This window comes from Scomber japonicus, chromosome 3 (assembly GCF_027409825.1).
Source record: "Scomber japonicus isolate fScoJap1 chromosome 3, fScoJap1.pri, whole genome shotgun sequence".
Lineage (NCBI taxonomy): Eukaryota > Metazoa > Chordata > Actinopteri > Scombriformes > Scombridae > Scomber > Scomber japonicus.
This window is the reverse complement of record NC_070580.1, coordinates 20,005,421-20,030,226: the sequence shown is the minus strand read 5'-3', so window position 1 is coordinate 20,030,226 and position 24,806 is coordinate 20,005,421. Positions and strand designations below refer to the sequence as shown.

General features: G+C 40.4%; 1 protein-coding gene across 1 annotated transcript in view; it reads left to right on the top strand.

The window, feature by feature from the left end:
- Positions 1 to 21,389, top strand: part of erc2 (ELKS/RAB6-interacting/CAST family member 2) — a 31,909-nt gene extending 10,520 nt beyond the window's left edge. The window contains 17 exon segments of the mRNA XM_053315520.1: positions 219 to 293; positions 3,543 to 3,698; positions 4,614 to 4,781; positions 5,372 to 5,539; positions 6,545 to 6,682; positions 7,413 to 7,553; positions 7,852 to 7,992; positions 11,288 to 11,505; positions 15,028 to 15,150; positions 16,956 to 16,967; positions 17,365 to 17,482; positions 17,565 to 17,725; positions 18,937 to 19,084; positions 19,996 to 20,111; positions 20,170 to 20,461; positions 20,506 to 20,643; positions 21,363 to 21,389. Coding sequence (XP_053171495.1) covers positions 219 to 293; positions 3,543 to 3,698; positions 4,614 to 4,781; positions 5,372 to 5,539; positions 6,545 to 6,682; positions 7,413 to 7,553; positions 7,852 to 7,992; positions 11,288 to 11,505; positions 15,028 to 15,150; positions 16,956 to 16,967; positions 17,365 to 17,482; positions 17,565 to 17,725; positions 18,937 to 19,084; positions 19,996 to 20,111; positions 20,170 to 20,461; positions 20,506 to 20,643; positions 21,363 to 21,389 — 2,340 coding nt within the window.
- Positions 21,390 to 24,806: the final 3,417 nt, after the last annotated feature.

Below are 24,806 nucleotides of genomic sequence, written 5' to 3'. Positions count from 1 at the left end.
GTCTAGTCTGCTGCTGCTGAAAGTTTCACACATGTATTGTAACATGTAAACAGCTGAGTTGTGGGAAAGACAAACTTTTTAGATGCAGTAAAACTTTGCTCTTTTTTTAAGATTGTTTTTGTTTTTTCTATAGTCTGTTTTAATCTAAATGCTCTGCTTTAGGTAGAGAATACATATTATTGTATTTGGTCCACATAATGTTATGTAATTTCTGTAAGGAGCTGCACAGGAGAAATCAGCTGCATCAGGATCCAAGCAAAACCAAGGCCCTCCAGACCATCATAGAGATGAAAGTAAGAACCTGACTCATAATATGCAACCTGACTGTAACTTCATGCATCAGTTGCCACCAGATACAATATCTTCAAATTATTATTCTTCTCCTCTAACTGTGACTGGTTCAAACAATGGTGGAAGTTATGTATAAATGTTGGCTACCATTTAATGCAGGTGGATTCACAAGATTTTGACATCACAAGATCAAGTTATGTGCTTGTGTCCAAACCACCGGCATCAGCATCCTATAATGATTGTTGTGTGATCTTGTGATCTTGCAAATCCAGCTGCCTCTAAAGGTAAGACAGTGATAGATGCTGAAAGACAGATAAGACAGATGGTTTATCCAATCACCTGCCAAGTATTTTTTGAAAGCACCTGCTTTTCCAAACAGTTTCCAAGGGCGCAGAGCGCCCCTCCCTGTGTCAAGCTGTGAGAACACTGAACAGGCTGCTGGTTAAACAGCTGCATATTTCACTGCCAAGTATGCTGGGGAAATAACCAGTGTCACATTACAATATGGAAATTGTGATATATATCCTGTTTTTATCTAAAAGTGGGAACAGAACAATTATAATATATTAATATTTTCATTACATTTATGGTGATGATTTATGTATTACAACATTTTACCTAATAATGTTATAATTAGTTAATTCATAGTGTATTATTAGCGTTTTCACACTTTTAAAGTACATTCATTTTTTAAATAATTGTTGTTTTAATATACTTTCTATATTGAATAATAACATTATCACTTTAGGACCTTTATGAAATGTGCATATGCATGGTCTAAGGCAGTTCACAGAATAAGAACAAATTCTGGTAAGAAGACATTGATGAATCCCCAGATTTGTAAAACTATTACACAAACTTTTTAAGCACAGATTTTTGTGTTTGTGAATGAGGCCCATTGACATTTACAGGCCTTGTATTATTTTGACTGCTGCTTGTCTAAACCGAGGCCTACGCTGATGTGTATTCTCCTCAATCTATTGTTGCTATTGTGATCCTCGGCAGCTGAGTCAATAGTCAACACTCTGACACATCTATCTACCCTTCTCTCTCGCACAGACATGCAGACACACAGTGTATCTGCTCACAAAGCAGTTGTGTAAACATTCACAAGAATCAATAGTACTGTTCAACTTTTAAGCTAAAGCTTAAGCTAAACTGAAGAGGCATCCAAACTGTAACACACTGATTTCATGACAAGCATTATATGTATATATATATATATATATATATATATATATATATATATTTATATATATATATATATATATATATATATATAATCTCAATCACTTTTGTGCAGATGAGCATTGCTTAAACATGCCAAGCTACATTTTATGTTTTGTTATTATTCTAAAAACACTGATTATGCCAGTCTGAATTACAGAGAAATGTGTGAAATGATGCATAAGATGTCTAGAATTTTGTATTTGATGTAGTATGATTGTGCATTGCTATAAAATGGCATCTTGGATTTGAATAATTCAGTTCAAAGTTCAGTGAAGTACTAGAACAAGCCAAAAAAGAATATGTTTGCAATGTTTTTTGTAACTTGAATTAAATAGACATTTCAATATTTGAGCAAACATACATAAAACATTAGAAAATATTTAAGAAGACAGACATGCAGTTTTAGAGACCCCACCCAACACTATCAGATGAACTCAGTTCAAATTAACATTTTACATACATCCATATTCAAGACCAATGCAGCTGTATAATGCAGATGCAAAAAAAATGTAAAATGCAAATAGGCTCATATTCCTTTTCTGTGGGTAAAAAATGTCAGTGTAGATAAACACTTGTTGTATGGCAGCTGGATCTGGCAGTAGAGAAATCAAGGCCATCCAGCAACTGAACCACTGTAGACACCACCAGCCTCACTGCAGAGGCTTGACATCACTTCCTCAAAATAAATCATGACATCATTGCTGAGCTGACACAGCCCCTCTCACTCGGCTAGATCGGTTCTGTGCAGGCCCCAGCCTCCCCCCAGTGCAGTCATGTGACATCTGGGCTCTGGGATCCTGTTGATTTACATACAGAGAGAGTGAGGGAAGACTCGCCTCTTATTGTGCTGTGCAGGAAGACCCTGCATCTCTCCCCTCTTCTCTCTCCCTGCTTGTGCTGTATTGATGCTGATGGAAGCACGAATAATGTTCCCTCCCTTCCTCCCCTACATCCCTACCGCCCTCTCCTCCTCACTCACCAGAGACAGTTCACAGCGTATAGCCTGCCTGCTGCTACCATGGAAACAGGTGTGGTTGTTTATGACAGTGAGAGGCCAGTATGCAGGAAGATAGAGCGAAAGAGAGGCACACAGTGGCAGGAAAGAGAGATAAAGAGCAAGATTTACTGACCAAGTCGATGTACCAGATTACATGTGGATGGAATAAAATCTCTCTCTTTTGAAGGTATGATGTCTTGTATCTATTGCAGATAACGTTAGTTTCATTGATGTTCGTCTCGTAACATGGAGACGGAGGTGAGATGCAGAGGCAGGGCGAAGTGCATGTACATGTGCAGTGCTCATGCATCTATGTTAACCCCACCAGATCCATCTCGGGCAGTCTGTCATTCCTCATTACAAAACGTTACCCATGTTCCTCTGCAGTGGGCTAAGACTGACCCTGCTAACGGCCAGAAGTTCATAAGTTCAGAGCCACTAGGAGGAACAAGGGAGAGACACAAAAAGAGAGAAAGACAGGAAGGAACAAGGTTGCTCTATGCTCTGCTGGAGAGGGAGATGGACCATGGCTAATCTTAAAGACGTTGTATTATTTATTTAAAAAGCCGTGAAGCTAAAGCTGCACTCACAGTCGCAGTCCTGACACTGGATTCTGCATTGATCTGCAAGCAACTACGGCAAAAGCTACAGCTTGTTACTTTTTGTTCCTTTTTACTCTACACGTTTCTCTCCGGTGCAGACTGATCTCTGCATGCTGGATGTGTGCTCAATATTTCCCAATGGTGATTAATCCTCTGAGCCACTGCAAGGAGCTGGGTAGAAAGCTTCTGATTTCACCGACAGATACTGCAGTTGCTCTCAGCCACACGAAAGAGCTTCTTCCAGTCTCTCTTTATCTCGCAATATCTCTCTCTTTTTCTTTTTTTCCTCACTCTCTCTGTCTTATAGTCTTTCTAAATCTCCTCTGTCTTTCCTGGACTCTGTCTCCAGTTTAGGTTTATTTAACTTGTGGACATGCTAGTCTGGGTTTTGAGGTGTGTCTCCTCTGCATGTTTTTGTGCAGGACACCAAAATTGCCTCTCTGGAACGCAACATTCGAGATCTGGAGGATGAGATCCAAATGCTCAAGGCAAACGGCTTATTGAACACAGAGGACCGAGAGGAGGAGATCAAACAGATGGAGGTCTACAAGAACCACTCTAAGTTTATGAAGACCAAGGTAGATACCGTCTCCACTATGCATGCACTTGTAGAAATACAGATCCTGTGAGACTACAGCCAAAAAACAGACAGAATTGAGTTGTTCGCAGTAAAGACAGACCTGTGCTGAGAGCAGAATACTGAATGAAGTTGGTGTGTTGTTTAATTAAGCTTCTTTAGCATTTAGTGTCATCAGCAAAGTGTCTCGCTGACAGTTATCTGAGAGTGTGCTGTTTTTTAAGAGGAGCACATCCTCAAGAATACCAAAAAGCTAAATCAGCAAATGCATTCTGTACGCATTTGAAAGTACTCAACGTTTCTTACTTAATTACATATAAAAGCTGATGACTTCAGAATTCTGCTGCCAACAGTCAACTATGAAGTACATTATGTTCAAAGAGTGTATGCCTACCTAGAATGTCAGAGTGACCGCTGTGTTTTCAACAAGCTGAATTCACCTGCTTTAGATGTTAGAGCTCTCCATGATGACATAACTTATTTTTGGTAGCTGTTACAGCCTCACTGTCAACCCTCCAGCATACATAGCTACATTAAATCTGCGTCAAGGTGTATGCACCCCCTTCTCTCTGTGGGGCTCAAATCTCTCTCTGAAGCTTTGACTCTGTGTTTACATAGTGCTCCTCGTATTAGTTAACCAAGCGCAGACCAGCCACAGTTTTGTTATTCTATTTTTAGACCTCTTTTCATCAATCATGAATAGAGATGATGTATAATATATGAAGAATGCAGGGGAGTCAGTCCCAAATGCATTTTTAATGAGAGAAAAGCGTGTTGATGAAAAGAGTGTAAAAGCTGCACTGACTAGCCCACTGTTCAGTTGAAAGAGGTTTCACATGCAGACATACAGTTATGGTTAAATGTTACACTGCTCATTTAAGGAGTTGGATGTCTCTTCTGTGTCATGTTACTGCAGATTGACCAGCTGAAGCAGGAGTTATCAAAGAAGGAGTCAGAGTTGCTGGCTCTGCAGACAAAACTAGAGACCCTCAACAACCAGAACTCAGACTGCAAACAGCATATCGAGGTGCTCAAAGAGTCTCTCACTGCCAAGGAGCAACGTGCTGCCATCCTGCAAACAGAGGTAATGAAAAGCCGTTAACTAGTGTGTACACACACAGTAAATCAACCTAACAATGCACCGCTTCTCAAACATTTTCATCCTTCTCGCCAAATTGAGCAAATAATAGGCTTGCCCTGGGCCCAAGTCTATTGCTGCAAATCATCTCAGCACTTTATTTGCTTTGGGACCTCAAACTAACTGAACTGTGACTCAGTTCCCTACCAAAGAAACAGTATGCAGTGTACTTTCAGAGTACATCTAATAAATATCAAAAACAATAAAAGATTTTATCTAACACTGTAAATAAGTAACTGTGGCAGCATTGCGGTTACATATTACCGTAATGCACTAACTGTGGATCACCAGCTCAGTAATAAATACTTTTTTTGTATTGCATGTTGATTAAGTTAAAATGAATAAATACTCAAGCACTTTCAATGAATACTGATTTCTTGCAGAAAATTTTCAAATAAGCCACTTTTGTGGTATCCCTATCAGTTTTTGCTAATGTAGTTGTGTCTATAGAGCTTTTTGCTAAAATCCTTTAATTTTCAGAGTAGGTTGACTAAGTGGATATTCTCTAAGATGTTTTTGGCTGTTTCATGCTTCAGGTGGATGCTCTACGTCTGCGTCTAGAAGAGAAAGAGTCCTTCCTTAACAAGAAAACCAAGCAGCTGCAGGACTTGACGGAGGAGAAGGGTACTCTTGCTGGAGAAATCAGGGACATGAAGGACATGTTGGAGGTCAAAGAAAGAAAGATCAATGTCCTGCAGAAAAAGGTAAGAATCACAATTGAAGAAAATCGGACCATTTGAAAGGCGCATGAAGGAAGGAAAATGTCCAAACCATTCACAAACTACGATTGTTATTGTGCATTTTGTATGTATGTATGTGTGTATGTATGTATGTATGTATGTGTATACCCAACTATGTTGAGTCAGTGGAGGTCTATGTAGGTGTACTCCAGATGTAGTATGAAAATGATGAGGAGAACGAGATGTTCTGTCTGAGTCTTGTGTCCCAGACTAAACCAGTCGCTCTCTGAAAATACAAAGCAGAGTGGTTACTCTCTCCATTAAGAGTGAGAGAGTCTCTGTTGCTCTCAGGGGGAAAGTTTCCATAGAAAGACAAGCAAGAAGATATTTCTGCCTCACTGGCTTTAGTGTGTGTGTGCTATAAATACTTACAGAGTGTTACTCTCTCTCTCACCCTGACCTGCTCGCCCATTCCCTTTCCTTTTTTTCTCCTCTTTTGTTTTGTCACACCTCCTCTCCCTCATCTTTCCACTTTCATCTCCCTCTTTGTCATCTCTCTTGATTTAAAAATACGTATGTTTCCCCTGATGCGTTTTTTTTTGTTTGTTTGTTTTGTCTCTCTGTTGTGTCAATCATTTGCTGAACATACGCTAAATTAAAATCACTGCACATATTATACTGTCTCTAAATAGTTTGTTCATGTTCTTCTGCAAATTCTTATTTACATTTATATTCCATTGTACTCTTCACTCTTCTTCTCCAACCTCTTAATAGTCAAACCGTTTTTCATGCATTCCTACCTGCAGAAGCAATAAAAAATGCTCCCCAGTACATTTAAAACTATGAAAACGATGTTTTTTTTATGTAGCGGGTAATAATCTTCAAAGACTTTTGTAATCTCCAAGGTTTGCTGTTACACCAACTTTAAATGCTGTTGTGGTTTTTGAGATCACGCTACTTACCAGTTTTTCTCTGCTTTTTCTCTCCCCTGTGCCACCACCATCCTCCTGGTCTCTTCCTCGCTCGCAGATTGAGAACCTGCAAGAACAGCTGCGGGACAAAGACAAGCAGCTGGGGAACCTGAAAGACAGGGTCAAGTCTCTGCAGACCGACTCCAGTAACACAGACACTGCCCTGGCCACACTGGAGGAGGCACTGTCGGAGAAGGTACAGGACTGCAGACAGCTGAAGAGTGTCATGTAGACAGCTGCTGCAGGATTTGATCAGTTTTACTCTTTGGGAATCAAATCCGTATGAGCAAAGCTTTCTGCTCCACTGACACAAATTAAGTTTAATTTAGGAATGCAAACTATTCATGACATTTCTTATGGCTAAAAAATATGAGCATGTACCATATTTCGGTAAATAATTCATAAGCTAAAGCAAAAGTTGCATTTGATGTGATCATTTTGGTTCCTGCTCCAGTTCATTTTTCCATGTCAGTCATCTTTAATTCCTGTTGTTAATCTCACATGTGGTTTGTTACTTTATATGTTAAGATTTTCACAGAAATAGAATTACCTTTTTTGTTTTCTAATTATGACGAAATAAAGTGTAAGGATTTTTTTTTTAAGAGCAATATGCAAAACATACACCTGGGGATATTCCTGCTTTGTGTGTACATGTGATGTGTTGTAATGATCCAAGTAATCATGTAAATACCTAAGAGTTGCTTTTAAAATTTAAAGTTACACTTCAGTGCAAGTACAAGTAAGATGCTTGATAAATGTGCGTTATAGTTAAACTTGGCAAGTTTTTGACTCCTAAACTTGCTCTATAGAGCTTTTTATGTGTAATTCTCTGAGGTTTGCTAAATATGGGCCCTGATTATTCAGTCATTCAAGACACTTTTAACTGTGTGTGTGTGTGTGTGTGTGTGTGTGTGTGTGTGTGTTAGGAGAGGATTATAGAACGTTTAAAGGACCAAAGGGAGAGGGAAGACAGAGAACGCCTGGAAGAAGTGGAGTCCTATAAGAAGGAGAACAAGGATCTCAAGGAGAAAGTCAACAGCCTGCAGATAGAGTTAACAGATAAAGAGGTCAGTGAGTGTGTATGGAACAAAGAGATTTTTTTGTGTGTGTAAGGGTGTCCACATGATTGCATATCGTACATATGATGTTCCTTGATGTTTCTCTGCTGTGTTGTACTGAGCATGCCCAGAACTTCTTTGTTTGTACTGAACAGATTATATTGTATCTGCTCCTTTCAGTAGGTCTTTATGTGACCTTTAAGCTGCCATATGTGGCACTGTGCGCCTAGATAGACCTCCTGCCACTGTGTTTGGCTTGTCTGCTTTGAACCTGTGCCCACTGTCTGTGCCGTCTGTCCACCTGCAGTCCAGTCTCATCGATCTCAAGGAGCATGCTTCATCCCTGGCGTCTTCTGGCCTTAAGAAAGATTCAAAGCTCAAGTCACTGGAGATTGCCATCGAGCAGAAAAAAGAGGAGTGTAGTAAGTTGGAGACGCAGTTGCAGAAGGTAGGTGTTCGTCACAGTGCAGAAACACTCATACAGTATAAGCCCCATTCAATGTGCTGCTTTGATTTAGAGTCTATGAAACAGGTCATTACTAATTTAACTCAATTTAATATTTAGATGTACAGTTGTAAGTGTCAACTGTAACATCAGGAAGAGTTCAGAAAGCCATTCATTAACAAATAATTGACAAGATTATATATAACAATCAGCTGTTAGTTACGATGGACGATTTCTGTTTGTAGCTTTTACCCTTTGTCATACTAGACATCCTTTTTATTAACAGTGGTGTTGCAGTTTCTCTAGGACAAATCTGAAGTCCTTTGTCAGGGCAAAAAATAAAAAAGTTCAGCCAAAGCTAACAGGATGCCACAGTAGTCTGTCACAAATACATATTCATACATATTTACATTTATTGAAAGAATTTTGCCACAACAAGGTCCAGGTCTGTTCTGGAGCATTTGATATCACACAGTCTACATCTAAATAAAACTAACCCTAAACTGGGCAATCCAGAAAGCTGGATGAACACAGACGTGACGTACACAGATGATGAATTTCCACAGATGATTTCAAGAAGTTCATAAAATGGCCTATTTCCAATTAAATTTTCTCTAATGTAGATTCAGTTTTGGCCAGACTGTGGAGCACTTTTCTGCTCTGTATGAGATCTGAAGAATTGTTCCTCATCATTTGCACTGAACAGTAGATAAGAAGTCAGAGCCGTGTGTCCACTGTGAAGAATTAGCTCACTGTGAGTCCAGGGACCACTGGAATGGAGACTACTAAGTTGTTATAGACGGTGAAAAAAATGTGAATTATCCCTCATGTTCTAAAACTAAAAAGAGTTTGATACTGTTTGAGTGTGTTTTTGCCACTCATATATTCCTACTTCTCAGTCCTTGTACTTGTGTTATTTTCATGGAGGTTAAAAATGAATAGTTCTGAATAATAAATAGTCACTTCCTCAACAGAACACTCTGTGCCATTCAACACATATACAATATACACCAAGGTGAAAACCTGTGATCCCTCATTAATCTAATTCCATGTTTGAAAAAAAGCAGGAATTCTGTTAATATCACTGTAACCCAAATTGAACCAGGAATGTGAAGCTGCCTTATATAAGGACAGTTAATTAGGATAATGGCTACCATCATGCTTCCTTTCCTATAACAGGCTGCACTGCTTTGTTAGGCCGCTGCAGGGAGCAGGCAGTCCATTAAACCCTCCCTCTGCCTCCTCCCTTTCCATAATCCACAGACTATCCCTGTGTCTGTCCCTCTGCATTTGTCTGTGTTTTGTCACCGTTAACCTGTAACAACATGTGAGACTATGTTACTGCTCTGTCAAACATGCATTGTAACATGTCTGAACCTGCTGTTCTTTCTGACTCAAACTAAATCCTAACAGTTTACTCTCCTGGGTTTCCAACCCTTCCCCTCCCACCTCCTCCTCCTCCTCCTCCTCCTCCTCCTCAACCCCTCTGTTTGCAATATAGCAAGCTGAGCAGCTTTTCAGTCAGATGAACAATCCTGTAAGTTCTTTTCTTGAGCTCTCTGAAGCACATATTGAAAGCATGAGGACACTGATAACTCTTTGACCTATGCTATACTGTACTGACATAATGAGCTTTATACTGCACTCAGTGCTGTGCTACATACTCATTCTGCAGCTGTTCTCTTTGTGTTTGTGACACCAGCAGTGAAACTAGAGCTACAGATACAATATTTATCAGTTGGACTTGAAATATGCTCAATATACAACATGTCTTTTTATTAACAATTTAAGGAGGCTGTATAGTTGGTTTATCTATCATAAGTTTGTTTAACTACAGTATGATATAGATGATCCACATTTGAGAAAAGGGACAACTGGACATCCTTGAGATTATAGAGCATGTGATGCAAGTATACATGGGAAATGCAATTTTAGATTGTAGTTTCTATGGTCCAAATCCTAAGAAAAATCAGCAAATACAGTATGTTGCTTAAACTGATGATAGATCAATATAAAAAGAAATCAGGAAAACAAAATAATGGAAATACATACAAAAGCCATCATAAAATGGAGCTCCTTCCACTTCCAAATGCATTGATAAACTCCATTAATAGTATAACGTAATTATGAAAATATTTTAACCCACAGGGTCCAGTAAAATTCTCTTTTTTAATTCTTCCACATTCATTAGTAAATCTAAAATTATCTTATTCTATAATCTAATAATTGAAAATAACCTTCTACAAGGTCAACCCTAACCTTGCTCCTCATGCTTAAAATATGAAGCTGGTAGCCGACAGATTGACTCCATTCTTTCGACTGACAATTGCAAAGACTGTGCAGCTTCACTGGGTTTGCATGATATGGTCCGAACTTGTTGCATGTTGTCACTGTCAGTGTTGCCACGCTTCTCTTCTGTCTCCGTGTGGTGCAGTTAGCTGAGGTATCGGCCGTGGTTGGAGATCACTGCAGTGTTTTGGTGGATGCTCTTCCTTGGCTCTGTACAACTCTTGCACTCTTGCGACCTGTGTTGACTTGTGTGGCTGTATATTGTCTTGAGGGTGATGTGTAACGCTGATGTAATTCATGGAGAGTTACAAACTATTGCAGTAATAGTGAGATGAGTCCATATTGACTGAGCTGTTAGCACCCTGATTAGTTTGTGACAGATAACCAATGAGACAAAATCATGAGTTAGCATCTTATGGTCACTGATTTGTTACTATTGTTTGCCTTACAAACACTAGACACACAAAAACAGACAAACACAGTACATTTTATTCTGTATACACACCAAGTGTGCAAAGTGACTGGGAGTCTCTGAGAGCCCTTAAATGGAGCTAAATAATAGCTTTGTTAAACCTAATGAGCCAGCAGCAGTAATGATGCCCTTGTCCACAACTTTTTAAGTCAAGTCAAATCAATTTTATTTGTAAAGCCAAATATCACACATCAAACATTTGCCTCAGGGGGCTTTACAGTCTGTACATCCCCCATCCTTAGACCCTTGATTCAAATAAGGAAAAGCCCTTAAAAAACCCTTAAATGAAGAAAAATGTACACTGCTTTATTCATTTGGGAAAAGAACGAGTAAGCAAGGGGAGTAATTAACATAAGACACTGATGGACTGCAATGTACTGTATGTGTCTCTTTCATGAGCAGTAAAACACTCTGTGCTGCACTGCATGGTTATGTTGACATGACGTTAACTGAGTGTATCTCCGGGTGTGTGCACATGTGCATGTCTGCGTGTGTTTGCTTGTGTGTGCTTTTTTTACCCTGGCGTGGATGCAGAAGGCCCACGAAGTGGAGCAGCAGTCAGGCTCCAGAGGGAACCCGGAGTATGTGGACCGAGTGAAGCTGCTCGAGAAGGAGGTGAATTACTATAAGGACGAGACCAACAAGGCTCAGACAGAGGTGGAGAGACTCCTGGACATCCTGCGAGAGGTGGAGACCGAAAAGAATGACAAAGACAAGAAGATTGCTGAGTTGGAAAGGTAACTAACTCTGACTGTGTAGAGAAGCGATATTAGCAGACTTATTCAAAGACATCTTACCTTCAGTTTATCCTCTGCTTATATATTGTCTACCACTGATAAAGTCATATAGAAATAGCAATTATATCTTCATGCTCTTTCAGCAAAATTGTTAAATTATTTCATGTATTCATCTGTTATGTGTATGTCTGTTTTGTCCAAAGCAACTTACAATATATACACTCAAACTCCATGGGAAGAAGAGCTAGATGTCATCAAAATGTGCAAGTTGTTTAGGCGTTGGTTCACCAAAATGACCACAAAAAGCCTCTATTTTTTCAATTACCACTAGTGTGTAAGATTTGTCTTTTTAACAAAACTCCACTCACTTCCATGCAGAATGTAATTTGGAATTTGGGTGAACTGACCCTTTAATGTCATTGTCTGAAACAGTACAGTACGTTACTGTTCGTCTAGTGAGGCTATGAGCTTTATATTCTCACCTGTTACACCCTGTCAACTAGGGGTGTGACAATACACTCAGCTCACGAGACGAGACACGATATTGAATTCACGAGATTTTAACTATATTTTTAAGAAAACTTCAATGAGGAATAATATGACTGTTCTTTTATTTGAAATTCACAAAATGGAAATAATGCAGATGCATTTTGAAATGTTTTAACTAATCATCTTGTAATCAATCACTTCAGTTCTACTTTCTAAATATATAATTATCATATGCGGTATGCAGCACTGTAAAAGGTTTCCCCATGTAGATAGATATTTTATAGATAGATAATTTTGGTATTTATGGAAATAACAACCATAAATACAAAAGTTAGATACAATCACAAATACCAAAAAAGTAAATGATAAAGAGTAGAAACAATTCTTATATATAAATTAAATAAAGAATCCAATTATCACAAATTATAACATATTGCTTATAAAAAAACCGAAATTAAAGTAAATTGCACAAATCCTGAATCACACACATACACAAGTAGAACAACATGTAAATTGTGTTATAATTTGGTAGTGTGACTCATTTTATTTTTCTGCATCATTCGGCTTCCATAGCTCAGCTAGATTCCCTGCTCCTCCTACCTCAGGCTCTCAGTGTAGAGACCTGAGGCCAACTTACTGCTGCTCCTCTCCTCATCTCATACTTCTGACTGAGATTTTCTCAGCAGGTAGAAGCTGCAACAAGGTTAATGATCCACACGTGACATTATAAAAAGAAGACATGACCTGCAAATGAGGGATAGAAAACCATTTTGTTTGTTTTTTGGTGCACCCCTTAATTATAGTTTTGAGAGACAAAATTCACTTTGACAAGAAATATCGTCACATTTTAGTCTTGCAAGATCTCGTCACATCCCTACTGTCAACATTAAAGATCCCTATGGTGTGTGCTGCATATTTTAAGTGAGCTTTCATTTGCCTTCGTATATACAGTATGTACAGTATGTAACAGAACTGAGTACACCTCTGTGCAATATCACTAAAATGGTCAATGATTCAAAATTGTATCATCTTACAATATCTGTAGTATTTTTAGTTTGAAGTGTAGGGTATTTTATCTTATTTATAATTTAAAAACAAGATAGACTGAAAATACAGTCTTCAAAATACAACCTCAATGCAATAAAAGTGAGTACACCTGTGAACACGGAAGCAAAAATGATTATTGTGACTTCTAATTCAGACCAGTTGCCTAAACAAGGTTATAAAGGAACTTGTGAACACCACACATTTCTCACTTTGGGCCTGTGGGTGTCTCATATAACATGGCTACACACAATAAGAAATTGCCTGAACAAGTAAGAAACCAGATTGTGAGATATCATGAAGATGGGAGAGAGTAAAAGATCATAAACAGGCTACTGAACAGAAGCCAAAACACAGCTGCAGCAGTGATTAGGAGGCACAGGAGGACCCATACTAGCTATAACAGTAAACAAAGCGACCATCATTGAAAAATTACAGCATGCACACTTTACTATCTACAAAACTTTGCATTGAAAAACTGACAGGCAAGTGCTTCTGACGTGGCACAAGGATTATTTGTGAAAATTGGTGTTTCAGTGACTGCTCAGACAGTGCAAAGAACATTGTATGAAGTCAAAAAACAACTCATAAAATGGCACAAAATATCAAGAAAGCTTTGCCAAAGAACATGATAAGAAGCCTGATGAATACTGGCAGCACATTCTTTGGTCAGATGAAACCAAAATAAATTTCTTAAGATCAGATGGAGTCCAGCATGTTTGTCTTGGACTTGGCCAGGACTACCACAGTGACTCCATAGTGACAGCTGCGAAACATGGAGGTGGGAGTGTGTTGATCTGTGGCCATATGAGTGTAAAATGTGTTAAAGAGATGACATTTACAGATGGCACAATGACTATAAGTTTATATCACAAAATACGGAATGAAAAGATGTCTCAAGAAGGCTGGCAGGAGAGACATTTTCCAACATGACAATGATCCCAAACACACAAATCCCTCCAGCGAAGAGCAGTTTAAAATAAGTATCTATGAAGAAAAGCATAACATCTCTCCATGCCCAGGAGGATGAAATCTGCCATCAAAAATAGAAGCTAGATGCAAAATATAAAAAAATTAAAAAAGAAGTCTCACTGAGTCTCACTGATGAAGGGTGTTCTGACTTTTGTTGCAGGTCATTCTTAAATATGAACCTTTCATTACAGTTTGTTTAGCATTAATAATAACAATACAACAACAATTGTAATTATGTAACATTTTAGTGATATTGACCAGGGGTGTACTCACTTTTGCTATATCATATACTCATTTTCATGTTTTTATGTACGTGTGTGTTATGTAAGTGTGTCATCATAAAGGTCTTTCAGCACCTTCTTCTGCACTGGATCCAGTCATGGCCTTGTGTCATGAACTCAGAAACACACCTTTCAGTGGACGTTAGTCAGAGCTGCATGTTGAGATACACCAGAAGCCTCTCTGTAAGTTGTGATATTAGAGCACAGAGGTCCTCTCAGTCACCCCCTTAATGTAAGAGGCCAAAATGATATCAGTTAATGGATCACATTAATATGGCTGGTGGCCTCATCAGCTCTTGGCCCACCTCACTGCAAGCAGCTTTTTGCTTTAGTTCAACTGATGTCTTTCTGGAGGAGACTGTTGTTGCCCACCTGGACAGGATTTAAACTGATGAGACAAAGTTTGGTTGGACATTTATAGAGACTTAGTGTTCAAACCAGCAATATTTTCCGTTCCTAAGCTGTGATAAGGCCAATTTAGTTTAAGTGTCACGCTAATTTGTTAGTGGTGTTTGATTAATTGAGTGTTCTTGTCCTTCTTTGCCACTGTTTCTGTCCTGTTCCTCTTTCTATATTCCGTCTCATGCCCACCTGTCCCTTTCTTTACCCTCTGCAATTCATCACTTTCAACCTCGGTCTTGAACCTCCTTCATTTCCTTTCTCGAATCCGATTCTGTGTTTTCAATCTCTTCTCCGTCCTCCTTGCAACTCTTTCTCTGTTATGCCCCCCCCCCCCCCCACCTCCTCACATCAGCCCCCCCTCCTCTGCCCCTCGCCCCACCCCTCGTCCCGGCGGCAGAGCTCCCCCTGACCCGCTCCCTTCTGTGTCCGCTGCCCCCCAACAGATAGGGGGCATGGTGTGGGATTTCCTGGGAAAGTGAGTGCTCTGCCCTGGCACTTCAGCTCGGCTGCGTGGTTAAAGTCTCCGACTGCGACTGCTGCAACAGCATCTGGTTTCACCTGTGTGCCTGGGTCTGCCCGCTGTTTATAAAGGATTCACAGATCCTTGTATCAGAGTGACGGGCTCTGTTTATTCATTTCTGTACCCGTCAACATGATACGAAGATCCCTGGATTCATGTTTGCTTTTATTTCTTTTAGCATGTGTTTGCTTTGTGGTTAATTGTATGCATAGCTGCCATGAGTTTTGATCAAGCTGTGTGAGTATGTGACTGTGTGATTGTGAGTTTGTGCTGCATGTTTATTTAGTCAAACAGCATGTGGCAAGCCTCATTAATATCTTTCTATCTCTACATTGACTTTTTATGTATGACTCTCAATATTAAAATTCTATATGAAGTACAAACCTTAAACTTTAAGGTTTGTACTTCTGCCAGCTTGTGAGTACAAAATAATTTTTGCAATATATGTCCAGACAGGCATATATGCTTTGGTGTTACTTTAATCCCCTGAAGATTAGATGTTACTTTAGACTGTGTTTCCTATTGTGGCCTGTTTCTATAACAATGCATGGTAAAGTCACAAAATAAGACCAATCACACCAAGGACCAACCAAATTTCACAGTTTTCATGGAGCACATATTTGCATACATCTCAAATTTGCACTTGTATAAATATTAATAATTTTGTGAATGTTAAACTTGGTGTGATTTAACCTACAGCTCTTGCTTCTTTCATCCAGTTTAGTTGACTGTACTGTACCTGCTATCCTTCCATGGTGTCTTTTTTTTAAAGTATCTTAGTGCACATATGCACACTTGCACACATGCAGACACACACAGATACACCTTTTTGTGTAATTTTGTGATGTCGGCTGTTTTTTTGTTATGTAATATGTATACGTCTGTAGAGCTGAGGCCTCTTCCTGCCATGAGCATGCTTCCCTGCTCATTCCAGCCACCCATCTGCTCGCCTCACCCTACGACCCCCTCTCCGCTCCTCTGTAACTCTCTGTCGTCTTTCATCCCAGTAACATCAACTGACAACCCCTCTCTTCTCAAGCGGTCTCTCCCGGTGCCCACCTCCCTGCTCTTCCTCCTGACCTAAACCTGTCCCACCCCACCTTGCCTAGCTTGCTCTAACAGGTACTAAGGGAAATGATCAGCTTAGTGGCCTGCATGAATAGAGCTGCTGTGCTCCAGGTCTACACGCGCTCAGTGAGTGAGGTGCTGTAGTAGGTAGGGTCAGGACTGAAACTTTGGTCCTGAAGTGTGTCAAGTTCAGTCGGGTCTCTTCTGTCTGACCAACCCTGCATCCATAACTGATTATCTCACTAGCTCACTCCCTCTTCTTGCCCTACTTGGTCAAACCACTGTTGGCTTCCCCTCTTTTGCTCGGCATTCACACCTTTCTTCCTTGTTCCTTCTTCTTTTGCACCGGCTGATTTTTGCCTGTCTGACTGCATGTCTGCCTCTCCCAGGCTTGGCAGTGGATGCACATGGTTCCATGTTTTTTAGAGGAGGTGCATCCTGCATTAGCAGATCAGCTGCTGTCACAGGCACCTTTGTAAACTCCCATGTTGTTTGACAATGAACACACTGATCTCCTCTGGGTCCTCTGTATTGTTTTCTTGTGGTTGTTTATTTAAGTTCTGGTTCTAATGTCTCTCTTTTTTTTTTTTTTTTTACTTTTTCCTGTGTGTCCTCTCGTCTCCTGCTTCCAATGTGTCTCCCACTTGTCCTGTCATCCCTTTTCTTCTACCTTTTCCTTTCCCTATCTGCAGTCTAGCTCCCAGGTAAGTAGTGCCCCTGCCCCCCATCACGCCCCCATCTCTACCTATCCCCATGCCTACTCTGGTGCATAAACTTGTGAGTCATTTCATCTCTTCCTAACATGAAGCTATCAATTCATCTGTGATGCTCATAACATGTTGCTCTCATGATTGGTAACATTTTGAAACTAGATGAATTCAAAATGCACCTGACATGATTGTCCATTACACTGTGTTTGTTCTATTTGTTTATGTTTCATGTTTTTTGTGTTGTGGTACATGAGTATATCATGTACACTCTGGTCATGTCTATTAACCTTTTTATATGACATTGTTACTGTAAGTTTCTTGATAGATAAAGGGTATGGTAATTAGAGAAGTGGGATTTAAAATGATAACTTCAATACTTGTGGTTTTACAGACAAGGAGGAAAAGACCAGATTAAAAAGGGTACAAACATCAAACTGGGACCCCAGGGGGACAAGAAGGGCTTAGGACAGGACCTTCGTAAGGACGGCTCCATGGAGAGTGGCCACCACGTAAAGGTGTGGTTTTATTCCTGTGAAACTATATCGTCTGATATAGTTAAATACTTTTATTAATGAAACTTGTGCCTTTCAGTTGGAGGAGCTGATGAATACACTGGAGAGGACGAGACAAGAACTAGATGCCACCAAGCAGCGTCTCTCCTCCACACAGCAGTCTCTGCAGGAGAGGGACACCCACCTCACTAACATGAGACAAGAGCGCCGGAAACAGCTGGAGGAGATATTGGAGATGAAGTTAGTGTTATGATATTTGATGTTAAAAGTACATTTTCACTTCTCTTAATGTGTCTCTAGTAAGGATTCATTTGTTGTCTAGAAGCAGTGATACTGTATTTCGCCTTAATCAAATCCACCAAAAGCTTTGAAATGAATGAGATGAGAAATAGAGCACGCTTCATTTCATACCAAAACAGCTTGTCTGAATTGAAGTTGCATCGTCAATTACACTTTCATAGTTTGCTTGTTAGTACATGTATCTGATCAGGTATACTCATTTCTCAGAGGATGTGTTACCAACTAAGGAAATAGTTTGACATTTTGGTACATGAGCTTTTTTGGCAGTAACTTCCTGGAGTCTTGTCATCACCGTGGGGTTGTCAGGCAACCAGCAGAGAGTCCAGAAAGTCACTGTGCCTGGCCAAGAAATAGTCCAGCACATAAAAAAACACAACTAATCATTTTCTCTTTGGTTTTTGCTTAAACCTTTGCCTTTGCTTTGAGTCTGTCAGGCTAAGATGGCTGCTAGTCTAACAATACCAGACAATCAAAGATGTCTGCAGTCTAAAACAAACCATTAACAAACCCACGCCATACTGGACACAATGCTCTCCCCCCATTCCCCTCCTAGTGCATGTCATCGCTTTAATATGGGACGCCCTAAAGCCTTTGGATTGGTTCTGCAATGCAGGTTTTTTTTCTAATCCCTTATTGTTTCCACCTAGTTTTAACAACAAAACCTCAGAGATTGCTCTCACCATCTATGAGCAAAACATTTAGAGACTGACCTGTGAGTCTAACAGGCTGCAGGCTGTGCTGTATCATCATATTAAATGTATAGACGTGAGAGTGTTATCAGTCTTCTTAATGATCTAACTTTCAGCAAGAGCACAAATAAGACGAGCGTCAAACTATTTCTTTAAGTCTCAGTGAGAACTGAGCATTAGTGATGTAGTCTGAGTTGTGAAGCTAATTTCCTTTAGAGGAGAACAAAGCAGTCTTATTTTTGAGTGACTTGATTTGAGTCTTTGATCATCATCTGACTCCTTTGAAGCTGGATTCTGGCCATCAGTAGTTTTAGTTGCACTCAGACAACGTTTGACATTGATGCAGTTAAATTGAACTGATGCTGTTTGATTTTCAGTTCTTTAGTAAAAAACCTTTTTATTTAATGTTCTTTCTATTTTATAGAATACATTAGCTGATGCCATAATGTTCTTCTTTTTCAGACAACAAGCTCTGCTGGCAGCCATCAGTGAGAAAGATGCTAATATTGCATTGCTGGAACTGTCTGCCTCCAATAAAAAGAAGACCCAAGAGGAAGTGCTGTCCCTCAGGAGGGAGCGGGACAAACTGCTGCACCAGCTCAGTCAACACGTTAGTACAGTGAAATGCCAAGGGAAATTCTCTCTGCACTGTAGCTGGTTGCCAAGGCAACATTAATCAAAATGAAAAATATAGCTGCACAAGGCAGCTAGCCATTTCGTTTTGCAGTATGAGTCAGAGCTGTTTTTTTCTGAGGAAAATATGACCATTAATAACAATTAATTTTTTGCTATCATAGTGCGTTTGAATTAGCTGAGGGACCATCTGTCTAATTCATAGGTCTAATAATGTAATATTTAGGTTGTGATTATCAGGGAAAATGTTTTTGCTTAAAAGTTAAGTCCCTCACTGAGTCACAAGTCTGACGTAAGTCCGCAATATGGCCTCTTTGTATTTCATAGTTGCACCTATGACCTATACATCTGTTAAAGCTAACACACACTGCTAATTAATATTTAATATGACACTTAAAGTTTGACATTTTGGGAAATGTGCTAGTTTGCTGAAGGAAAAAAACAAATAACAATAAAAAACAGACTGTCTAGTTTACTTATAATATGAGTCCATGGTGTGGAGGGGCTGTCTAAAACCCATCCTAGGCACTCTAATAGTGAGTTAAATTGTTACATGCATGATGCTAATTTTCTGTCTTGCTTAGATTGGAGCAGATCAATATCACTCATATCTTTATGCTAAATAAGAAGACTAGGATGGCTACATCACTAAAGGCAATTAACTGAGACTCCAGTAAATTGCAGTGACTGCATTACATGCAATGTACATGTTCCTTCTTTCTGTCCACCCATTTATATATTCTTTAAATATGTGCTTGTACTGCTACTGCACCTTCTGCTATGCTGGCTGACTGTCGTATATTTAATCATTCTATAGGTGTAATGCTCATGAGAGACCTGCGTATGTTCTCTCTGATTCCTGCACTGACCAGTTTCTTCTTCCTACAGACACAAAGCAGGATGAAACTGATAGCTGACAACTACGAAGATGAGCAGTACCATCCACATGGTCCACACCACGCCCAGCCTCAGCCTCCGCACCCTCAGCCTCAGACACAGCCCCAGTACCCCCACCCTCAACATACCCAGCAGCCTCCTTATCCACATGCCCCACATACACAGCACCCACAACACCCACAACACCCACAACACCCACAGCACCCCCAACATCCACAACACCAACAACCTCCCCCACAGCACCCTCATCCACAACAGCCACAACCGCAGTACCCTCACCCTCCTCATCCACAGCACCCCCAGCAGCACCCGCAGCACCCCCAGCCACCCCCCCAGCACCAACAGCACCCACGCCCGCCACAGCCTCAGCATCCTCACCAACAGCACCCGCAGCATCCCCCACAGCACCCACATGGACACGCCCCACCGCAGCACCCTCACCCTCAGCACCCACATGGCCCTCCCCAACAAGGACCACACCCCCAACATCCACATCCCCAGCATCCTCAGCACCCACAACACCCACAACACCCACAACACCCGCACCACGCCCAGCATCCACGTCACCCGTCGCCCCACCATCGTGGAGGGCCTGCCCGAGGACCCCCACATGCTGGTCACCGCCCCTCCCCAGACCAGGTCAGATGTCAGTGTTAATAAATATCATCTGTGTTGTTTCAGTGGTTAACTCAGTGGTCTTGACTAAATAATCTGAAACATTTCAAAGTTTTAACGTTGTTTACTAATTAATTAAAATTGCAATGTAATGTAAACGTCAAAATATCATGGATAAACATTATCACAATAATCATCAAAGTGTGCTGACATACTAATTCACACCATGAATTTTACTTAACAGTGATCAGATTATTACAGCTTTATTAAACTCTATAAGGACTCACATCAAAGATAATTTGCTCTCTGGGAGACAAACTACAGTATATAATGGAGACACCTTTAAAAAAAACACTCAAATATGTTTTTGTCAGTTCAGTTTTGTTGATCAAGGAAATAATCGACAGATTAATTAAACACATAGTTTGTTGTAGTTTAGATATGTACAATAGTGCGTATTCACATCATCATGTTGCTTAAATGCAAAGCCACATACACAAAATATACTCCTGTAAAATCTTTGCCCACTGCTGTAACAATGTGGCAATAACATCCTGAAGCTCATACACCAGCTTTCAGTTTGTACATTAATCCTTTCTCTGAAGCTTGCCTCAAAACATGCTAATTTTCCTATCATGCTGCCTGCTGTGCCAGTGATGTCTTTTGATCAGCGCTGACTCCAGTTTCTGTCTACTTTCCTCTGTGCATGTCTCTGCTGCTGGCCTGTAACACTTCAACAACAGGATGATGAAGAGGGCATATGGGCATAATCCTTGCTGTAACAACCAAAGCTCTAATATTGTTTTGAGGGGTGAGATTTGAGACTTTTTCCACTTTATAGTTCTTAACTTCCTTTTTTTTGCTTGTAGTTTCTTCAGTAAATTTTATGATTTTTATGATTTATTCAGATGATTCAGTCACTACTGGAGGAGCACAGCCATGCCATGATGTTGAAACACTACAACTACCAGACCAAACATTTATTACCTCCACTCAATCAACACTCAGCAGTGGGACCTTTGTTTTTCCAGGGAAGATGAGAGGGCACTGAGGTGTGCAGGTCAGGCAGAGAGACTGACAGCTGAGCAGGTAATAACACATATTGAACAATTGTGCACTAAGAATAATGCATTTAGTTATTTTGTTTTAAAAACATTTAAAAACTGCATCTTACAGCATGATGTTCTTTACTTTCTGCTCCAGGTGATGTGGGACCTCTCCTTTGTGTAAAAAGGAGCAGGCGTCCTCTACTTCCTCCATACAGGACCACAAATACAGGACAGAGATGGACTGAAAGAGACAGATGTTGATGTTGATGTTGACGGAGAGACAGATGTGCTCTGTGTCCATTTCTCACTCAAACAGGAGCACGGTCAAGATGGCGGCCCTGCATATCTCTGCCACAGAGGTCTCACAGAGGTCACCTCACCTGTCCGTCACCTGCTGAACGCTCCACCTCTTCAGGCCAACGATGCCCTCTTGGTCCTCCCAGCAGAGATCTCATGAGTGTCTCACCCCTGCCAGCCCAGTATTTTTTTTCTTCATCCTTCTGCCCCCGATTGGCTCAAGATCATGGTCGTCTTACTGTCTGTTTCACCTACCTGACTGACTCCTCTGGCTCTGGTTGTCTCTCCCGCCTGACTCACTGCCCTGCTGACCCGCCTGGTGACATCTGACCCCTCTACCTGGCTATCATGACCTTGTGTGCAGAGTCTCTTATGTTGTTTATTACCTAATTGTGTTGATTAGATATATTTATCTTTTGTGGCACACAGTGACCTCTTTTTTTACCTTTATACATGTCCCACCCACCATCCCTTTCTAGAGAAGCTCATGTTCAGCATTTCTAAAAGTGGTGTCCTTTTACTTGCTTACCCCCCCAAAACCACACAAAGTCTAGCATGTTCCAGATTTGAGTGGCTTTATGTTTTCTGCTTTTTTTGTTTGTTTGTTTATTTTTTTGGCAAAAGAAAGAGCTTTGAGCTGACTGAGCATGCCTTTAGCCTTGCCTGCAGCATCTGGGATTTCCTTGGCGGCATGAGCAGGGCCCTCCAGTTCCTGGGCTTGTTTTGGCCTTAAGGCTGTTGTTGCCATCAATGTTTCTCTTCATGTTACCTCATTTAAACAGAAGTAGTCAAAAAAAAAAATCAATCTATGCAGATGTCAATGTAGAGTGAATACATTTTTTTTATTTACCATCTGTTATTGTTAGTCAAATTGTAATCAACCGTCCAATTAGTGCGGCCAAGAGAGTGGTCAGAAAATATTCATCAGTCAGATTATTTTGAGTTTCCGAGACTATGCACCTATGCACCTCCTCCGTGTTGCAGGAATTTTTACTAATGGTGCTTCTGCTGGTGCTCAAACTAAACGGTGTCAGAAGATCTGATCAAGAGCATCTTTTTGTCCTTTTACAGTAGACGGACTCAATCTTACAACGGGCTTCATAAACAACTGTAAAAGACTGCTTTGTACATAAAATGTAACAAGGAGCTTTGTGAGTGACGATCACTACAAGACCCACACAGAGGTGATATCCCTCTACGGATACTGCTACTATAAATACCATAATAGATGTGAAGTGGAGGCGGTCAGTAGATATTTTTCCTGCAGGTCTATTTGTGCCATTGACACAGTCTGTGATCTACAGTATGCTCCTGCTCCCCCTCCCTTGTAATTCTCCTCTTCCAGCAGTAGTCTGTGTGACCTCCCCAAACATAGTGACTTGTTTTCTCCTTCTCAACAAGGTGGCCTGTGCCTAATAAAAAAAAACTGTACACATATATGATAGATATGCATATATTATACATATAGAGAGAAATCTATAGAGTGTGTCTATACGTGGTCAGAAAATCGTTTCAAACTGATGAGATAATCTATGTTTTTTCTTCGTGGTTATTTTTCTAACTGGCTGGAGGTCAGAGAAATGTCGTTGAGTGGTGTGATTTTCCTCTGATTTGTACATTGTGAGAAAACCCCTCAGCAGCGAGATAACATTCCCTGTCTGAAAATACAGGACAGCCCAAGAAAATAAAAACAAAGAGCTTATGGAAAATAGAGACGCGTATCCAAGTCTATCTAGAAGTCTAATAATATTATACATTCCTTTCTTATTGTGAAAATATTTGTTGACACTCAGTTGAAGACCACTTGGCCTGTGGTGGCAACTTAGAACAGAATGAATGGGAAAAAAATATATATATATGTATATTTTGCAGCTCACATAAGTAGCAATGAGATTATGTCTGCTGCACATAGCAGTCAGGAATTTGCACTTGTGAGTGAGGACTATCACTATCAACATCCAAGTGGAGGTTTGAGTGACTCTGTCGGGATGCATTTCTTTCGCGTGTTTGTCGTTGTCGTCTCGTAAACAGAAGTGGTGACGTATGTGACCGTGACAGCTGATTAAGTAGAAAAACCAACACACATTGTTACAGTATAGTGGAAAACAATTAGACTGTTACTAAAACCCCTCTTCCTCTCCCTCCCCTCATGGTGCCTGTGTGACTCCCTTATATGGTGAAGTGTTGATTGTTGTATATAAATGTCCCCCATCGTCCCACGTTCCACAAACTGAGGTGATCCATGTGTCATCTTTGTCTGCTTCTTCCCACATGAACCTTACAGCTCCTGTTACTGACCAAGAATTGCCAGATTGTGTGAAACCATGGTGTTTGTGTTTACAAATCTCCTGATTTGGATTTTTTTAAAGAAAAAAAGAAATGAAGGGAAGACAATGCAAACAGACAGAGGAGCAAAAATCCTCTCACTTCACCATCAGGGGAGCGGAGTGCGATTCCTCCATTTTCAGGTCCATATCTACTGAATACTTGAAGTAGGGGGTTCTCCTACCATGAAATAGCATATATGATTTACATGGTAGAAAACATGGAACATTTCAATTGTGCCCATGCATGCTTTTTACATAATGTGCCAACTGAAAGTGATGATGTAAGGATAATCTCCTGTTCTCTATGCAGAGCGATTTCTCAACCGTTGTGTTGAAAGGTTTGGGAGACACAGAGGCTTAGAGGCTGGGGCTGGTTTCCTGGGCTTAGATGTACTTTACTTATCGTGGTTGTGAATGACTGACACCATGCTCGCTTGTGAGGCGGAATCAAGAAGTCAAGTTCATATCTGTGTCTAGAAGCAGCCGCATAGAAAGGCGAAACTTGAGGTGAAAG